Below are 17522 nucleotides of genomic sequence, written 5' to 3'. Positions count from 1 at the left end.
CAGTTACTTAAATCTAAAGCCAAACTCTATCAGATTTAATTCGATCCCTGACTTATCTGACTTATCTCATCAACCGCAAAAACGTCAAAAGGCACAACACACAATTTGGCAAGTTTGCGCATTTTACTGGCATTAATTTCGCATTGGCAGTGTCAATAAGCCAACAATCAATGCACTCGACGGCATTTTCACGTACCACAGATTGTTGGCCGGCGGCGAAAAAGCAAATTAAATTTCCCTGAAAGGTCTCAGCTGAGATAAAAAACTGAAAATGCAATTTGCGTTTGGCGCGGATGACGCTAGTGGGTTGAGCCACCAAATCGTTGCATCAGCTGCACTTGGCTGCAGTTTTATTGGCCTCCGCCATCCGTTTTCTGGTTACGTTGACATGTCTTCTCGCCCAATTCCCGAAACCAAGCCCCCGCGGATACCCCTGTGTTTCTGTGGTAAGTTCTGTTTGAGATTGCACCTGCATGGATATCCGTTGCAGGTCTGACTGGACTGAATCCTCCCCCACCCGGCGCATTTTCCATTCCCCGTTGCTCCATCGTGGTCATCATCGGCGGCATCGTTGCATATTCATACGCCCCATTGTTGTTGGCATGCAGTTGATGCGGGCGAGCTGATTTTTATGTGGCTGACCAGGCAGCAGGTTTGGTCCGTTTGGCCATTTTCTGTTTGGTTTTTATGGTCTCAGCGAGCGGAACAAAAAAGGGAATTCAAGCCGGTCAATTAGGGTGGGACAACCTAACCGACTAATGAATGCTCTTTTCATCACCCATTGAATACATAAACTTAACAATTAAGTGATTCAGTTAGTGACTACTTTAATGAGTAGTGTTACCTAACTCATATATTTCTTATTGCAAACCGCAAGATTATGCTATAAATTTCAAAATTATTATGCTAATAAGTTTTTAAAGTGTAAACAAGTTAACAAAATGCCGAAACTCCTTTTAAAATCAATCCTTCCTGCGTCGAATAGGGCATTCGCATAGCTCTCGCTCCGTTAGCGAGATATCATGGCGTGTCTGGATGGGATGATGGTTGGTTGGATGGATGGGATGGCTCGATGGTTGGGCGGATGATGTGGGTGCCAAAGGAGCGCCGGCGTGTGTCACGTTTAAAATATGCGCATTTTTGCAAATGACATTTCAGTCGCACCGCACTATCACTAATTGATATCATATGATGGAATTCATGCACAGACACCAACTGACCGGCGATGGCAGGCGGCAAAGGACTTGCAGGACCTCCCGGTCCTGCCGATCGGTAATCGGTGCTCGGTGCTCGGTGCTTGGTGCTCGGTGCTGTCATGATTGTTGGAATGGCGGTTGCTGGTGGCGGCGAAATTGTCGGGTTCATTTTTGCCCTTTATTGTTGCTGTTGTTGGTCGATTGCCGTTTCGCTTTTTGCGGTTTGTCGTCGCGTCAGGACCGCCGTGTGCCCCCGTGTCCATCGTCCTGTGTCCATTGTCCTGCGTCTGTTGCCTGCTGCCTGAGGTTGGCCGCTCTGCGGTGCCGAGACTGCGGCCCGATCATTCATTTGTCAAGTTGTCAGGACACGGTTCGGCAGTCGGCGAGATATCCTGTCGCTGACATCAAGAACGCCATTTAGATTTCACAGCTGCCGATGTGGCTATAAGTTTGTGGTTGTACCTCCAAGATTTAGTTTGTGCGGTCGGAAAACAAACCTTTATATTTGTACATTCGAAACATAATCTCTTAATCCAAGGAAATTAAATACTATACTTTCAATTGAAAATTATATCAGGTCACATCAGTTTTCAGAAAGCCTTCAAACGAAAGGTCAGTCTAGTTCGAAAAAATTCAAAATAAGACGTCAAGATAAAAGCAAAACAAACGGAGAAATGGATTTCGGTACAAACGTGTTTGACCGTTTGGATGCGTGGACTAATAATGAAGTGAAGCCCGGTGAAATGGGACGCATCTTGGCCCTTCTTCTGACCCTGATAGTGATCAGCTCTGCCATTGTCGGTGTGGCTCGCATAATGGTATCTCTGGCCATACCAACCTTGGTTATTGTGGCCCTTTTGATGGCATACCACATCGTCACTCCCTCGGAAATAAAAGATGCTCTCATGGATGTGCCCGATATTCTAACATCGTGTACGAACTTTATATCCGGCCTTTTTTGCAAGTTGAGGGCAAACTAAAATTCTTTTAAATTTTTTATAAATTAGATATGTATTGGATAATCTTCTGGTATTCATATGGCGTCGCTTTAATATAACAAATTTGAATACAAAAAGTAGTAAACGAAGTTTGATTCTTTTACAGGAATACAATTGTCTGCAGTATATAAGTGACTGAATCCTTTGACACAACTTCACCATTACTGGAAGTTATTTCGAATTGTCAGCCATTCTTATGTGTCCTCTCGAATAACCCAACATCATTCCAGTCCTTCACACTAGCTTCATTATTTATTTATAGCCTCAACGTTGTTCACATATCGATAACCGGAGTTTGCCATCAACATTCCTGTCAGGACATTTAAAGGCCTAACAACCGGACAATGAGTGGGGCAGAGAGACAGCTACGGCACAGAAGTTGCAGCCCAGACACAGGATCCATGTTTATGTCCTGGCCGGTCAACAAAAATGCCAAACTGCAGTGCGACCCATGAAAGCCCCCCACCCCCTTACCCGACACTCACACCCTCATTTAATAGTTTGCTTGCCGTTTTTGCCCAGTTTGTGAGTGTGTGTGTGTGTGTTGGCCAAGTTTTGTCTCGTTCAACGTTTCACCATTGGCCGTGACGCTCGTTTCGACGGCGCGATTGCGAACTTTGTTGCTATTTTACCAACCAGCCCCACCAACAGCCCCTTGGATGCGGGTCCATCTATGGAAACGTGCGTTGTCTGCTACCTGACGGTTGACTTTCTTTCTCTAATGAAATGCGGTTACAAATGCAATTTTACATTTTTCACAAAAAAGCATTTTATCTGTCGACGCCAGGCCCGGCCCGAAAACGCAGACTCGAAAAACTCCAGGATGCGACTCCGGAGTTTACAGCACTGCGGGAAAATATCAGCAAGTCACAAAAGAAAAGACAAGTAAATTTAAAAATATTTTAAAATATTTAAAGACTTCAAATTGGTGTGTTGTAGTGGATGATAGATGAACAAAAAATCTTAGAAATAGCCACTTGAAAATGTTAAAAAACCCTTCGCTTTGCAAGGAGTAAAAACGAGTCTTAAAATACATATATTAAATATTTTTTTAAGTGTAGTCCTTGCAAAAGCACAGGCAGACAGTCAGTGCACGTGACACTTCCTACCGTCGCTGTCCCTTTGCCAGTGGGTGGAATTTCCTCTATTGTGTTTGTGTTTCGAGCGTGTTCCTGTTCGGGCCGGTACTCCCAACGCTCGGCACTTGGTCGCCACGTCCACGGTTGCCCACACCCACTCTGACTCCTCCCATGCCCACGTTCCATGTCCCAGATCTCCTCCTGCCGACCAGTCGTCGTCAGCTTGTTTGCACCTTGTCGAAATTAGTGTTTGTACCGAAATGAACACGATTTGTTTGACCAGCAGGTGTTGAAAATACACTGTTCGCCATGCTCGAGTTGGTTGTCTGTTCGGTTGTTTGGCCCTCCGCCCAGTGGGTCCATGTCCACCCTTTTTATCGCCCATCTGCTCCGCTTTGCCGTGTCATACGCGGCGTATGGGTAATGTTTTTCAAATTGTTGCGGTCAGTTTGAGAGACATTTGGTCGGAATTGCTCTGTTTTGTTTCGGTTTCTATGCTGGCAGCGGTTTCAGTTGGTTGTTCTGTTCTGCCATTTTATAAACATCATGAACACTTTGCTATTTGTGTTGTACAATTTGTTTAAGCGTATGTGAGAGTTGTCAACCCTTGCTGAAATGATTTGACCTCTGGCTATAGGTAAGGTAGAGTAGTCGAATCATAAAATAAATCTAATTAATTTGTAAAATATTCTTGTTAAGTTTTCCACTTATTAAGAAGTTGTTATAAGCTATGTCAAACCTGATTTCCCTACAAGGAAACTCAATTATAATTTGTCAAACAGCATTACAATTTACTTTTAATACGATGACATGTTTGTTAAATACTTCAGGCACATCCAGTCGAATGATTTAAAAGGCATCATCCTCCTCAAGGTGAAATATTAATGTGCAACATCATTTTTCCATTGCCATTTTTCATTGCCAACGACCATCAAAATGCTGAAGTGCGGCCAAAATATGTCAGACTGCAAATCAAAATGGCAGACAGCACTGACAAATAAACTAGACGAGTGCAGCAGATGGAGAGACATTCCAGACAGCAGGACATTCAGACTTTTGCCAGTGATTGCAGCAAGGATTCCGTTTCAATGCCAAAAATTCAGAAGGTAAGTAAGTGCAGCTTAGGCCGCCTGTCGTGAATGAGTGCCTGATGGTTGGATATGGATGGCTAACCCCCACATCCCGGCAAACTCATTAACAAGTTGGCACATAAAAGCCCAACAACTACTCGGCGGTAACCCAAAGAAGTCAATGCCTTGGCGACAAGCTGCCGCATCAGCAGCCGCAACTAATGGCTGCCAGACTTGTGTCGGTTTAGGAGTTCTCAGACCACAGCTCGCAGTTCCCAGTTCTCAGATCTCAGTCCCCAGGACTCAGGACTCCAGATCTCAGAGCCCAGACCTCCAACTTCCCCGGTTTCTCAAAGTTCTTTTTCGGCAAGGCCAAGGCAAATACTTGGCGGCTGTGTGCAAGTTTTATTAAAAGCCAACAGTCGGCGACATCCTGCAAGCGGTTGGCCAAAGTTGGAGGTTTTGGGCAAAGGGACACGGTTTGATAAATACAGCCAAAATTATTGCGGCACTAAAAACAGGGGAGATCCCCAACAGAATCCAGGAAAGTTGTAAATAAAAATCTTTAGCCCATTTCTCTAATACTAAATATCACGAAGGAAGTAATTTTCCTAGATTATGGATCAGTTTAGTTCGGGAAAAAAGTACCTACAATGCAATAGTTCACCACAGCCAATAACCACTTTATTTGCCATCCAAAAGGCAAGTACCGCGAAAATTATGGCTCACATGTGTTGCCAGTCGCAAACTACTCATTGGAACTGCGGATTTCTGGAGCGACGCCGGCAGTCGAAGAACAGACGGAGGAAGTTCTGATTTCCTTTGCCAAGATGGAGTTCCCCGCCGAAATTACCAGCAGGAGTGGCTCGGAGTGGGCTAGGCTCTGAGAGGAGGGAATGCACATCCTGCATTCCCTAACTCTGCAAATGGTCCTCACAGCAGGCCGAATGGGTGGCATAGCAGCGGCACTGGCCAGTGGGACAGCAGCACTGCCTCAGGATGGAGGTGCTGTAGGGGAACACAATGATCTTCCACTGATGGTCTAGTTGCAGGGTCTCGTAGTGATATCCCCGCTTGTAGATCACCATGGGCGTGTGCTCCAAGTAGTGGGGCATAATCTCCACCAGGCAGGCATCCATGCAGTTCACAAAGAACTGCACACAATTGATGAGCTTGGCCAAGATGTAGACACCCGTGATGGTCTCATCGAAGAAGTAGACCGCATCGAATTTGGGCGTCTCCTTGCCAAAGACCAGCGCCACCTCCCGCATGCTACTGAAGGTATGAAGGGTGGTGCATCCCGAGGGTCCGCTGGGAAAGAACAAGTGGGTGACGCCTTCCGTCACCAAGATGGGACTGGCGCAGGCCGGAGCATCGGCCACATCGGCCAGAACATATTTCACTGGTCGCAAACCGTACTTCAGCTCATTGACGGCTCTTATGAAGTTCGGATGATTGGCCACGTGTGGCTTCAGCTGCCTGAACCGACTCCTCAACCTCTCGATGAACTCGTCCCGGATCGAATGATGCACTGCCACGGTGGCCATGGGAAATGGCTGGAACGGCTCGTGCATCAACTCGGCCAAACAATATGCAGCCGTATTCAAATCCCCCTCCTTGCAAACGCACATAAATCGCGCTCCTGGCCAGATTCTTGTCTTTTTCATGAGGTGTCGCTAATCGGAATTCAAAGAGATGGAATAAGGAAAGCTTTCTAAGTAGGAAAATCTTGTGCAACTTACAACCCTCGGACAGCGCTTATTGCAACGCAGATTGTGCACCAGATCGTGTGTCACGAAATTTTGCTTTATTTCACACATATTTGCTTAGTTTAATCAAAACTTGGATTCACAAATTATTCACAATAAATTTAGAAACAAAGATTGACGGTTAAATACAGGAAAACTCTATTTCAAAGGGTAAAAATTTTTAAACTTTAAGATAAATACTTGTTAAGCCAACAAACAGCTTTAAACCATAGCAACAAATATGTGTTATGATGCTCCGATACAAGATAGTATATATGTATATATAGCAATCAAACTGGGGAATAAGCGGCGAATTTAATATGCAAAATCGTGGAAGCCGTCCAAATTGAGCAATCAAAAGTTCTGGGAAATTAACTCCCAAAGCTGGGAGCTTGCACACTTTGGACCGCCTGCTTTTGGGCGAAGTCAAGTCCCTTTCTTCCTAATATATATCGCATACTCACTTATGTCGAAAAGTTAATGGAACCAAGGAAAGGCGGGATTTCCATAGAATAAACCAGCATTTTCACAGCCACACACACAAACAAACAACTATGGAAAACAAATCAAGCGCAAAGTAAACCCAGCCGAGAAAAAAAAACATTTTGGCGCGATAAGAAACTTGCTCAGACTTTCCACAAGGAATGCAAAGACACATATATATATATATGCAAGAAAAATGGAGTGGGAAAGGCAGCCAGGTCCTCGAGGATGGAAAGACAATGCTAATGCCATTTGCTCAAGTGCCATCATCGAAGGCAAACTTGTGTCATATAAAGTCTAAACAAAGGTAATAAACAAGTTAGTCTTTGTTTTTGTGCGCTAGCAGAGGGTACTTTAATTTATTCAAAGCGTTTCAAGCCTTTCAGTGATTGATATTTGTAAATTTCAGAATTTTGTTTCCAAAAGAAATGATATAATTTAAGGTTTTACCTTGAATAACATAGCAGGCTTACTTATTTTGTATATAAAGATTCCTGTATTAATTTGTATTTTATTCTTTCGCTTTGTAAAGGGTATTTAAAATTCCAGCAAAATAATGCATATCTCTTCTATTTAGTCTTTAATAAAGACCAAGTTGAAAAGCACATAAAGTTCAAGCATTTTCGACCATAAAGGAGATTTATAAAACAAAAACAATAAATTTGCCCATCATAACACATATTTATTTTACGGATTTTGTTATTTTAGCAAAAGCTGAACAAAAAACACAAACAAATAAGGCTTTAATATTCAACTGAATGCAATGAAAATTAAATTACTAATTTGTTTTGCGGTTGATTTGTTTACTTACTAGGAAATGAACAGTAACAGGTTACAGATACAGTGGCAGTCAAGTAAATAGTACTATGTTAGATTAAAATAAATAACAGAATTAAAAGAGTTAAAATTCTTTTTATGCTAGAGAGTGATAAATATTGTATAAACTCGTATATTTCAATAAAGCTTTCTAATATGCTTCTTTTTTTGGTTGTTTCCAACAAATTTGTCTATGGTTGTTTTTTTGCAAGGGCAAATAATATAATTTAGTAACTAAGCGAACTTTTACCGCCCATCGCCGTGTTCTGCCAACCAATTGAGGCGTGTCAGTCTGAAAGAGAGCGACGATGACAAAAATTAACTAAACCATCCGTCGGTGCAGCTAGTCAACTGCCATGGTCCATTCAATTATTCATTTTGCATGCAATTTCGAATTTGAATTTCATTTATGCAACGTTTTAATTAAATTTTTTGCTTCTTTTGCAGCTCTAGCCGCACTCACACCCCCAAATATACACCCCCAAAAGCACACACACACACACACACACTCTAACACAACAGCAGCTGCCGCTTAAAGCCACAAAAATTACGCATACGCACTGTATATATTAAATTAAAAAAGTTGACACGGCGAGAGCAGATGGGGAAAAAGTTGTACGACTTTTTGGATTTTGGTTTCCACATTTCGAAATTGAATTTCGGTTTTCATAGTTGTTTTTGCATTTCCACTTGCCGGCGGAGCGCGAGATGAGGTGTAATTTGAAAAATGTTTGACAAAATGACAGGGGCAGTGATTTTGAAAAACAATCTGCTTGCCTAAATGCGATTCACATTTGCCAGCGAAGGTCAAACACAATCAGTCTGCCCCCATGCATTAGGTCTACACTTGAAGAAAAAAAAGGAAAAGCAAAATTGTAATTAACTAAAATGTATGTAAGAGGAAACATAAGGCTCAAAAACTAAGTGTTTAAGTTTTATTTAAATATCAGAATATGGTAATCGCATTTAGTACATAAATGACTAGAACACTTTTTATTCTCAGTGTCGGCACTTAACGAAGGGGCGCTCGGTTTTGGCTGCGAATCCAGCCAAATAAAATATGAAAATCCTTGTGCCCGGCATTAAACGCTGTGATCATATGGCCACCGCCCCTCCGCCTTGCCCCACCAAAACTGGGCGTGGCAGGATATCTGGATATCTGGCTGGTAGCCGGGAATCGAGAAGTGCAAATAACTGTTGCCAAACATTTTCAGCGAAAATGTTCGCATTGCACACATTTTGGGGTATATTGGAGGCTGGATGGCTGGCGCTGCTGCAGTGCCTGCTTGTAGCAATGCAAGCAAACAAGATTTAACGATAAAATTTTAATTAGTGCATAAATGGGCGCCTGATTGTGTGGGCGTGGTCGCATAGAGAGCGCAAGACATGTTGGCCATACACGAGTATTGGTAGTAGCAGTACCCCCACTCGTATGCCATGCCATCCATGAACCCAGAGCCAGACACATTGCGGCTTTGGCACTCTGGTGCTTCCATTTGCCAACGCACAGGCATCGCATCGAGTGCCGCCTGAAAATCGAGATGTGGAAATTTGGAGATGCAGAGAGTTGGGGCCCATGAGTTGGGGCCATGAGTGGGGGCACTCCTCGGCTGAAATTAAGAAATTTTGTCCCGCTGCCATGTGCCGTGTTTGCATTGCCATCGATGCGGAACTTTTCGCTGCAAGACTCTCGATAAGCGTTCATTTTGAATTCTCGGCGGAGTTTCTGCTATTTGTATATTAAAGGAAAATTCACGATTTATATGCCTGTTTTTGCACCTCAATAAGTAGTCATGTTCTATAACAACATGCAAAACCTTAAAACAAAAGAAATAATAATAATATTTAAATGCCCTATAAATCCTAGGAAACTTTGAATGAAAGACGTAAAAAACTAAACATAGTCTCTACACTATATACATATATAAACAAAGTGAACACGATGAGGCGCAACAGACCGCCAGGTACTAACTTTATTCAATATTGCAGCTTTTCGCTATGGCTCCTTGGCTCGTCTGTTTTACCTTTTTCTAACCTTTTTTTCCGTTTCATTTTAGCCGTTACTTGCCTCAGTTTTTTACAGCTTACCTCGATGGCTGCTCGACATGCACTTTGCATACATTTCGCTTTTACGATCTGACGCTGCGTTTAAATATTTAGTAGATAGTAAACTATGCGCTACCCATTCTCATCTCGGTGCGGTGATGTGCGTGTGTCTGATGAAATATTTATTAAAATAACCAAAGGCATGCAAAAGCATCGAACGGCTCAAAGAGATGTGCCTTCAAGATAGAAGATTGGAGTTCGCATGGGTTGCCAGTGAAACTATCTGAAACTGTGATAAGGAACTGCTAAGCTTTCAGCCAAAATCTCAACGTTCATACGGACAAACGGTCATACGGACGGACATACGGACTGACATACGGACTGACATACGGACTGACATACGGACTGACATACGGACTGACATACGGACGGACAGTCCGCAAGTGATCGTAATCAAGACTATATGTACTTTCTTCTTGTTTCATACATTTCAATGAAGATAGTATACTCTTCTACTTTACCAATTAAGGGGTATAATTATTATTCAGGCCATACAGTTAAACATCGTTCTGCAACACTGTACTCAATGCACAGCATTCAAATAAAGTTACTATTTGATGAAGTTAAAAGAGTGATTTTCGTCCAATCCACGCAAAGCTGAAAGCCAAAAACAATTCGAAATTGAATCACAGTGACCACTTTGTGGCATCACTAATCAAACGGGCAAAATGGAGCTGCATAATATGCTCTCTGGCTTTTCGCACGCAACCGATATTCAGTTGTATGGCCAAAATGCAGAATTTATGTTTTAATTAAAATATGTAAATGCGCCAAATCGTGTAGAAAGCTTCGTCAAGAGCCGCTTGGCCGAAAGTGACCGGGCAAAATCAGCCAAAAACATTTCACACATTCACCAATAATGCGATTGCCGCAAAAATGAAGAGCAAATCCGGCGATGTTAGTGAGTTTGTGTGCTGAACAAATTTGAAAATGTGCGCCGCTTGTTCAAAAACTGCGAACCGCGAAACAATTTAGTTTATTTGCTTCTAATTGCAAACAACAGTTGTCTGATTTCTTTGCATATATACACGACTATATATGTTATGTTTGCAATTTCCCTCTCTGGGGCGAACTAACGAATTTATTTTGGCCAGCGAAAGTGGTGCTCTTTGATATTTCAGCTGGTGCAGTCAAGGCTGAAAATCGATCCCAAATCGCAGATGGAACAAATCCACTGAATTGCCCGCAATACTTTCAACTATTTCAAAACACTTTTCCAAAGAGCTTAACTTCATTTCGCCCGTTCATCCTTGACCAGAGCCCAATTCGTAAAGTTCACTGCCCCATTATTATGCATGCTTCGGTGGCATTCAACATTTGTGCTAAATCCGAACTCAGGCGTCGTCATCATCATGACCAATAAATTCGCCAAGATGTCCATTTTTATTTATTCTCGCATTTCCAGTGTTTAGTTTACGCTTGAGAAAATCGCCATTTTCCCAACTTCATTGTGAAGAAACATTTATATATGCAACTGCAGGCAACATGTGCCCAAGAGTCCTGCGAAGAAGCCCAAAGTCCAGGATCTGCTACCCAGAAAGCAAAAAAAAAAGAAATAAATAGAGCCCAAGGAGCAAAAGGAAGAAACAAACTCAACTCAAGTCGACTCTGTCATTGCCGTTTCAATTTCCGTTTGAATTTTGCACTTCATTTCGCAAGTTCGCAATTTTCCTTAGAAAAAATCCAGTCCAAAAAAGGACGAAAAAGGACGAGAACAGAAGGCAATGCAAATACGAAAGTGTATAAACAAAACAAAACGAGCATACACTCAATGTGAAGCAGAAGATGACAATAAATTGTCGCAGAGGGAAAAAGGAGCGTTGGAAAAATTGTAAACACGAACAGCTCTCCATGATAATGATGGAAAATCATGGGCCCAAGCGGGAGACAATTGCACGTAACAGTGACTGGCAAGTCTTCTGTTTTCCACCGATGTCCCCCAAAATCCCCATCATCCACACTGCGAGAAAATATATGGAGTCAAGTGTGCAAAAAACTTTTTAAATGAATTTAAAAGTCATTTAAAGACAAAGATTAATGTATAGTATTTGATTATTTATCTGTACAACAGCTTGTTATTAAATTGTTATCAGCGAAAGAATAAATTCTAGTTTTTCTAAGTGCAGCGGCATTGGCATTGCCTGCTGTTTATTTGTTTGACAAATAACGAGCCAAGCCCATAATGAAGGAGGTGCAAATGATGTTGGCATTGTTTATTCGACTGCGAAATGTAATAGGCGCCTTCAAGGAGCAGCAGGACCAGAAGGATCCAGCTGGGCGGGGTCGTGACTCCCAGATTTGCTTTACGTTTTTTATGGCTGATTTGACGGGAAACGGAAACGCGAAATTGCAAAAGCGCAATAAAGTGTAGCATAAACAAAGGCGCGTACGCCGAATGACTGCCTGCTGGATGGAAATACATATACATAGATATATATACAACTTGAAAGTAAATTTGTTTGCCGTACTGTTGGTGTTTGGACTTATGCTTTATCTGGTTTTATTGCACGCAACGAACAGATTGTTGTTCATCTTTTATCCGCGTTTTATATTCAATTGGTTGGCGGGGGCGATTTCCTGTTTTGGAACTTAGCAAGCTGCACTTTTGGCTTACCTCTTTTAGTTTATAGTAATTTCATTTAGCATTTGCGGTTTGAGGAACACATAAATATTCTTAAATCAATCCTTTCATTCCGTGCATCACAATTGTGAAGCAGTATTCAGTTTGCTCTGCCTGGACTGTTGTTATTTTCCACTTGTTTTTCCACTTGATGGCGTTCGAATTTGCACTGGAATAACAAAATTCTACAGTCATGTCTATCACTCGAAATACATGTGCTTGTGAGCCATTATGCGTGTCAGCAGAGTTGAGTGAAAACAGGAGAATTCCTAAAGTATGCCACCCATGCGATGCCGAGGCGTTCGGATTGACGCATGCACTTCTCGCCGGAGGCCGCCTGCATATTTATGATTCGTGTGCGTCTTATAAATAAAGAAATTGCAAAATGAAAATGCAAATGCAAAAACATCAGTTCCTGTGGAACTGTGTCAACAATGCGTGCCATAAGTCTACCTGTGCTCACCCAGATCCGACCCACAATCTGACCAGATTGTACTTGTACTTGTACTTCACATCCAGTTGGTATTAAGTTGTTGGGTATAGTCTGAAATATTTTCATGTCTTGTCCAGCTGAATGAGAGTAGGAAATACCCTACAGGATATACCCAGGATTTCGCACATTAACATACAATACAAAACAGCATTTGAATGGTTAGCAAAATCGTTACCTATTATTAAATTTAGCAATGAAATATAATTAGATTTGTATCTATGAGTTGTAAGCATGCTTATTGAACTGATATTATTAATATATTACATTATTTAAATTGTTTTTTTAAAACCACATTCAATTATACCCTAAAAAGATATTTAAGAGGTATGAAGTCCTGCTGACATCATTGGGAAATGCGAGGACGATATCCCAAGAATTAAGGGTGGCATATCAACAGTTGGTTCCTTCCCCCAGCTACAGTTAAGGGGTAGGATACGGATAGGATTGCGCTCAAGGATCCAGAAGGGGCGCTTTCTGGGCGCAGTGAGGCGTGGTCGAACTGCTTTATCGACGCTATGTAGGTTGCCAAGCGACCGTAACCAAGCGTTGCCGACGAAAACAGAAAACGCAAAACACACAAGACCCAAACACCGAGGAGCCAGCTGGGCGTAAGGAGCGCAAATCCCGAGGAAACGAACGGCTCTGCGAAAAAATGGTAAGAAATGTGCCTGGAAAATGTTGTCAGATACTCCGAAGATACTTATGTCCCTGCCCAGATACTTTCGCGCGGAAAAACCGACTCGGCGAGCTCGAGGAACGCCAGCGGAGGTGCTGGCAGTGGACTCGGCGTCGGCAGGCAGGCGAGGAAGACCCCGGCACCGGCCTCCCTCGAGGATTTCATCATCAGGAGGGACTACACGGGAGCCCGGGCTTTTCTGGAGGTGCGTAAGGATTACTTTTGCCCCACATTCAGTGGACAATCGTTGCTGAATTTTCACAATTTATTTTCTTATACAGTAGACTGTTTCAATTTTATTATTATTGGTTTTTTCTTTACTTATATACATTTTTTTTTCAACTAATTAGTGCTGATTAGTACACTTTTGTGTGATGATGTTTTTGTGATAAGTTTTTGCTTACAAAAGTTGTTTAAAGCCAAGCCGACTGATTCATATCTATGCAAAACACAAGTCGATAGAAACCACTTAAATATTACATCAAAACAAATTTGTTTATTTGCTTAACTTTTAAAACAATAGTGCACAATAAATTATTCAGCTTAATTCGCGTTCGTCGGAGTTACTCAACGAAAGTGAAGTTAAATTATCCAGAATAGGCCTCGAAGGTAAATTCATCGAGAGGAACAGCAGGTGAATCCTCCGGAAATTGATCTTTGAAATTTTCACACAGTTCCGCATCACTTATTTCATCCAGGCATTTTTGAAAAGACGGCGATAAAGGATCTGCCTTAACTGCGATTAGCGCGATTAAAAGACACACAAACAGAGCCAAGAACTTCATGGTAGAGATCACAATGCAATCTGACTAGATGCCAGCTGCTTTTATACCAGTTCGAAACACGTTGAAGTTGGCCTAGACTCGTTTTTTGTGAATTACTTATATAGATTAATGACGCGTATAACTTTGCATCTCTTAGTCCGAATACATTAATCGATTGATAGCCATCCATTGTATTCTGAACGACCACTGTAAAATGTGTGTCCACTGAAGTTCAATCTGTGAATTAATATATTGTGGTTCAAAGACATGTTACCTTTGTTTATTCATAATCGATTTGTGCTACCACATAGTATTATAATATAATATTAGTTTCGTCTGAAAACAACTCGGCTATGTTTGCCGAAACGGACCTGTTTTATACATATATGCAGTTCGGGCAAACTTGTTTTTCGATTAGCTAATTTTTGCATTTATACAAAATGCTTTTATTAGTCACTATTAAAGCAGTGACGTTAAATGTCGTGATTTTTATCAAACTCATGTATCTCTTAATACTGGTATTAAAAGTAAAACAAAAGATACATATGTGGTGTCGTTAAATCGAATTGTAGAGTATCTACATCTATCTATCTTTCAGTTCGCCAACGACGACGAGGACGAGGAGGAGGGTGCCCATGGATCCAAGCAGAGTCAGGTGGATCAGTGGATTGCCTTTTGCAATTTCCATTTGGGTGACTACCAACAGGCTCTGGCCCAGTACAAGGCCATACGGCAGGGTTCTCCAACTCCTGATGGGAAATTGGATCTCAACCTGGCCGTGTGTATGTTCTACTTGGGCTTGTACGAGGAGGCCCAACAACTGATGGCCAATGCGGCTGACAATCCGCTGAAGCAGCGACTCCTCTTCCATTTGGCCCACAAGCTGGGCAACGAGGAGGAGTGGAGCCAGCTGCAGGAGGAGATGCAGGATTCCTCGAGCTTGGAGCAGCAACTCAGCCTGGCTTCGATGCACTACATGCGTGCCCATTACCAGGAGGCCATCGATGTGTACAAACGCGTGCTGGTGGACAACAAGGAATACCAGGCCATCAATGTCTACTTGGCCTTGTGCTTCTACAAGCTCGACTATTACGACATGTCCCAGGAGGTCCTGGATGTGTATCTCAGCCAACATGGCGATAGTACCATAGCTATTAACCTAAAGGCTTGCAATCGATTTCGTTTGTTCAACGGTCGTGTGGCCGAGCAGGAAATCAAGAATATAGCCGATAATGGCACCTTTGGAGCGGATCTTCTGCGTCACAACTTGGTCGTTTTCCGGAACGGTGAAGGAGCATTGAGAGTCCTGCCAGGACTACTGAACATCATTCCTGAGGCTCGCTTAAATCTGGCCATATACTATCTGAAGCAGGGCGATGTCCAGGAAGCTCATGCCCTGATGAAGGAACTACAGCCGACTTCGCCGCATGAGTACATACTCAAAGGAGTGGTCCATGCTGCTCTGGGCCAGCAATTGGGATCGGTAAGTAAATAGATACAGATCCCGATGGGGAAGGCGATGTTATAATATCCTTTACCTTATAGAAAGAGCACATCAAGACGGCCCAGCAAAACCTGCATTTGGTGGGCAGTTCGGCAACAGAATGTGACACTATACCGGGTCGTCAGAGTATGGCCTCCGCCTTCTTCCTCTACGAACAATTCGAGGAGGTGCTGGTCTACATGAACTCCATTCGTAGCTACTTCGTGAATGACGATGTGTTCAACTATAACTTTGCCCAGGCCAAGTGCGCCACCGGATACTACAAGGAGGCGGAGGAGTTGCTGATGCAGATCTCCGACATGGATATCAAGAACCAGCATACCTACTGCATGATCCTGGCCAAGTGCCACATACACTGCGGTCATCCCGAGTTGGCTTGGAATGTATTCATCACCAGGGATACGAATGCAGAGGCATTTATCCTGTTGCAACTGATTGCGAATGAGTGCTACAAGTGTGCCGAATTCTGGGTGGCAGCCAAGGCATTTGATATGCTGGAAAAGTGAGTAGCATATTTAGGTAGTATAATTAACAGCATCTTAAAGTTATATAATTTGCAAACAGACTAGATCCCAGTCCGGAGAACTGGGAGGGCAAACGGGGCGCCTGCGCCGGAGTTTTGTTCGCCTTGTGCACCAAGGCACAAAGAGGGCGTCCTGGCGGAGGAATCTCAGAGGTCATCGGCATCCTACGCGACTCGTCGAACTCGCAGGCGGAGGCCATGATCAAAACCATTCGAAAGCACATCAGTCATTTTAAATAAATAATATATTAAAGGCAGTATCTTAAGCAAAATTTGATTTTGTTTATGATAAGCCAATTTCACGCATATTAATACAATAAAAAGTTACTTTTGAAATCAAATATTTGTATGATAAGCTTCACTTAAAATTGGTGTCCTATTTTAATAATTAATTTAAATTTGGCCAGCCGCAACTCAAGTCAAAGGCGATGGATTTCGAGAGCTTATTTAAAATGGAAATAGCTTCTAAGTGGTGAAAAACGATACGAATTTATTTGCAATTGGCCTGGCAGCAGTTTTCACATGATTACTGATTAATTTGCGGCATACACGAATATAATTTGTGTCCGCAAAACAATTTGGTTAATTAATTGAAGAGCAATTTTATCAAGAAAATTGAGCCTGGCATTTCAAAAGTTATGCCAGTACCAGCCACTGTCCACTTAATAAATCAGGCGCAACAACTTTCAAAAACTAATTGATAATTAATGAAATAAAATCCCGTCTTCATCTTTTGTTGCCTCTGACGCGCTGCCAACGAAATTCTCGGCTCAATTTAATTCCCTTGAGAGGCAATTATGCCTGAAAGGAGGAGGCTCTCCTCCATTAACCCCCTAAAGCCCCTATCCACAGCGCTTTCTTTGCCTGCAGTTTGCTTTTGTTCAATTTGCTGGCCATTTCGCCTGCAGGCCGAAGGATCCAGGATTCTGGCCCTGGAATGGACACAGAAACAGGACCAGAGGCCCAGCAGCAAATGGGGGAAAGGCATAATTAATGCGATTAGCAAAATGCGAAAGTGTCACTGAAATAACAACAATACGGCAATGATAATAGCCAAAAAGGAAGCCATTCCGACAAAATCAGAAATACCCTTTCCTTTCACTATTAAAACGTATAAATAATAATGGATACTTTTGAAAATGATAGCTTAAAAAGTTGCCTAAAAATGTAAACTGAATTTAAATGGGCATATGCACATATTTTACATAAAAAATATATATTAAAAGATAAGATAAGATAAGATAAGATATTATATATACAGCTGAGAAAAATTCAAATAAATTTTTAATTTAAGTGCTAAAATAACGATTTGTACATTTTTAAACTTTAATTTCTTTTAATCGATTAATTTCTATACTTTAATTTGGATCTCAACTGATTTGAAGTACTGCAATGCATTCAGCCTTAAAGTAAGGATATATTTCATAGGCAGAACATTTCTTTGGA

The 17522-nt window shown here is 42.1% G+C and overlaps 3 protein-coding genes across 3 annotated transcripts; 2 read left to right on the top strand and 1 right to left on the bottom strand.

Annotated features, from left to right (window-relative positions):
• Nucleotides 1–1781: 1781 nt before the first annotated feature.
• On the top strand, nucleotides 1782–2257 carry LOC117144686. The gene has a single exon (XM_033310010.1). It carries the CDS (start codon nucleotides 1871–1873, stop codon nucleotides 2174–2176), a length of 306 nt encoding a protein of 101 aa, XP_033165901.1. The 5' UTR covers nucleotides 1782–1870; the 3' UTR covers nucleotides 2177–2257.
• A 2748-nt stretch (nucleotides 2258–5005) lies between these two features.
• LOC117143919 lies at nucleotides 5006–6236 on the bottom strand. Its single transcript, XM_033308834.1, has 2 exons — nucleotides 6086–6236; nucleotides 5006–6019 (listed from the first exon to the last, which is right to left on the bottom strand). The coding sequence occupies exons 1-2, from the start codon at nucleotides 6161–6163 to the stop codon at nucleotides 5258–5260; spliced, it is 840 nt and encodes a 279-aa protein (XP_033164725.1). The 5' UTR covers nucleotides 6164–6236; the 3' UTR covers nucleotides 5006–5257.
• Nucleotides 6237–13199: 6963 nt separating this feature from the next.
• On the top strand, nucleotides 13200–16417 carry LOC117143504 (intraflagellar transport protein 56). Its single transcript, XM_033308226.1, has 5 exons — nucleotides 13200–13264; nucleotides 13326–13490; nucleotides 14648–15532; nucleotides 15595–16055; nucleotides 16118–16417. The coding sequence occupies exons 1-5, from the start codon at nucleotides 13262–13264 to the stop codon at nucleotides 16314–16316; spliced, it is 1713 nt and encodes a 570-aa protein (XP_033164117.1). The 5' UTR covers nucleotides 13200–13261; the 3' UTR covers nucleotides 16317–16417.
• The last annotated feature ends 1105 nt before the right edge of the window (nucleotides 16418–17522 follow it).

Source organism: Drosophila mauritiana, chromosome 3R (genome assembly GCF_004382145.1).
Source record: "Drosophila mauritiana strain mau12 chromosome 3R, ASM438214v1, whole genome shotgun sequence".
NCBI classification, from domain to species: Eukaryota; Metazoa; Arthropoda; class Insecta; order Diptera; family Drosophilidae; genus Drosophila; species Drosophila mauritiana.
This window is presented reverse-complemented; position numbering and strand designations above follow the sequence as displayed.

Coding starts and splice junctions, on each gene's coding strand:
- LOC117143504 (XM_033308226.1), top strand. Junction 13,491..14,647: donor GAGCCCGGGCTTTTCTGGAG/GTGCGTAAGGAT, acceptor TCTATCTTTCAG/TTCGCCAACGACGACGAGGA. Junction 15,533..15,594: donor TGGGCCAGCAATTGGGATCG/GTAAGTAAATAG, acceptor TTTACCTTATAG/AAAGAGCACATCAAGACGGC.
- LOC117144686 (XM_033310010.1), top strand. CDS start 1,871: ATGGATTTCGGTACAAACGTGTTTGACCGTTTGGATGCGTGGACTAAT.
- LOC117143919 (XM_033308834.1), bottom strand. CDS start 6,163: ATGTGTGAAATAAAGCAAAATTTCGTGACACACGATCTGGTGCACAAT. Junction 6,020..6,085: donor ATAAGCGCTGTCCGAGGGTT/GTAAGTTGCACA, acceptor AATTCCGATTAG/CGACACCTCATGAAAAAGAC.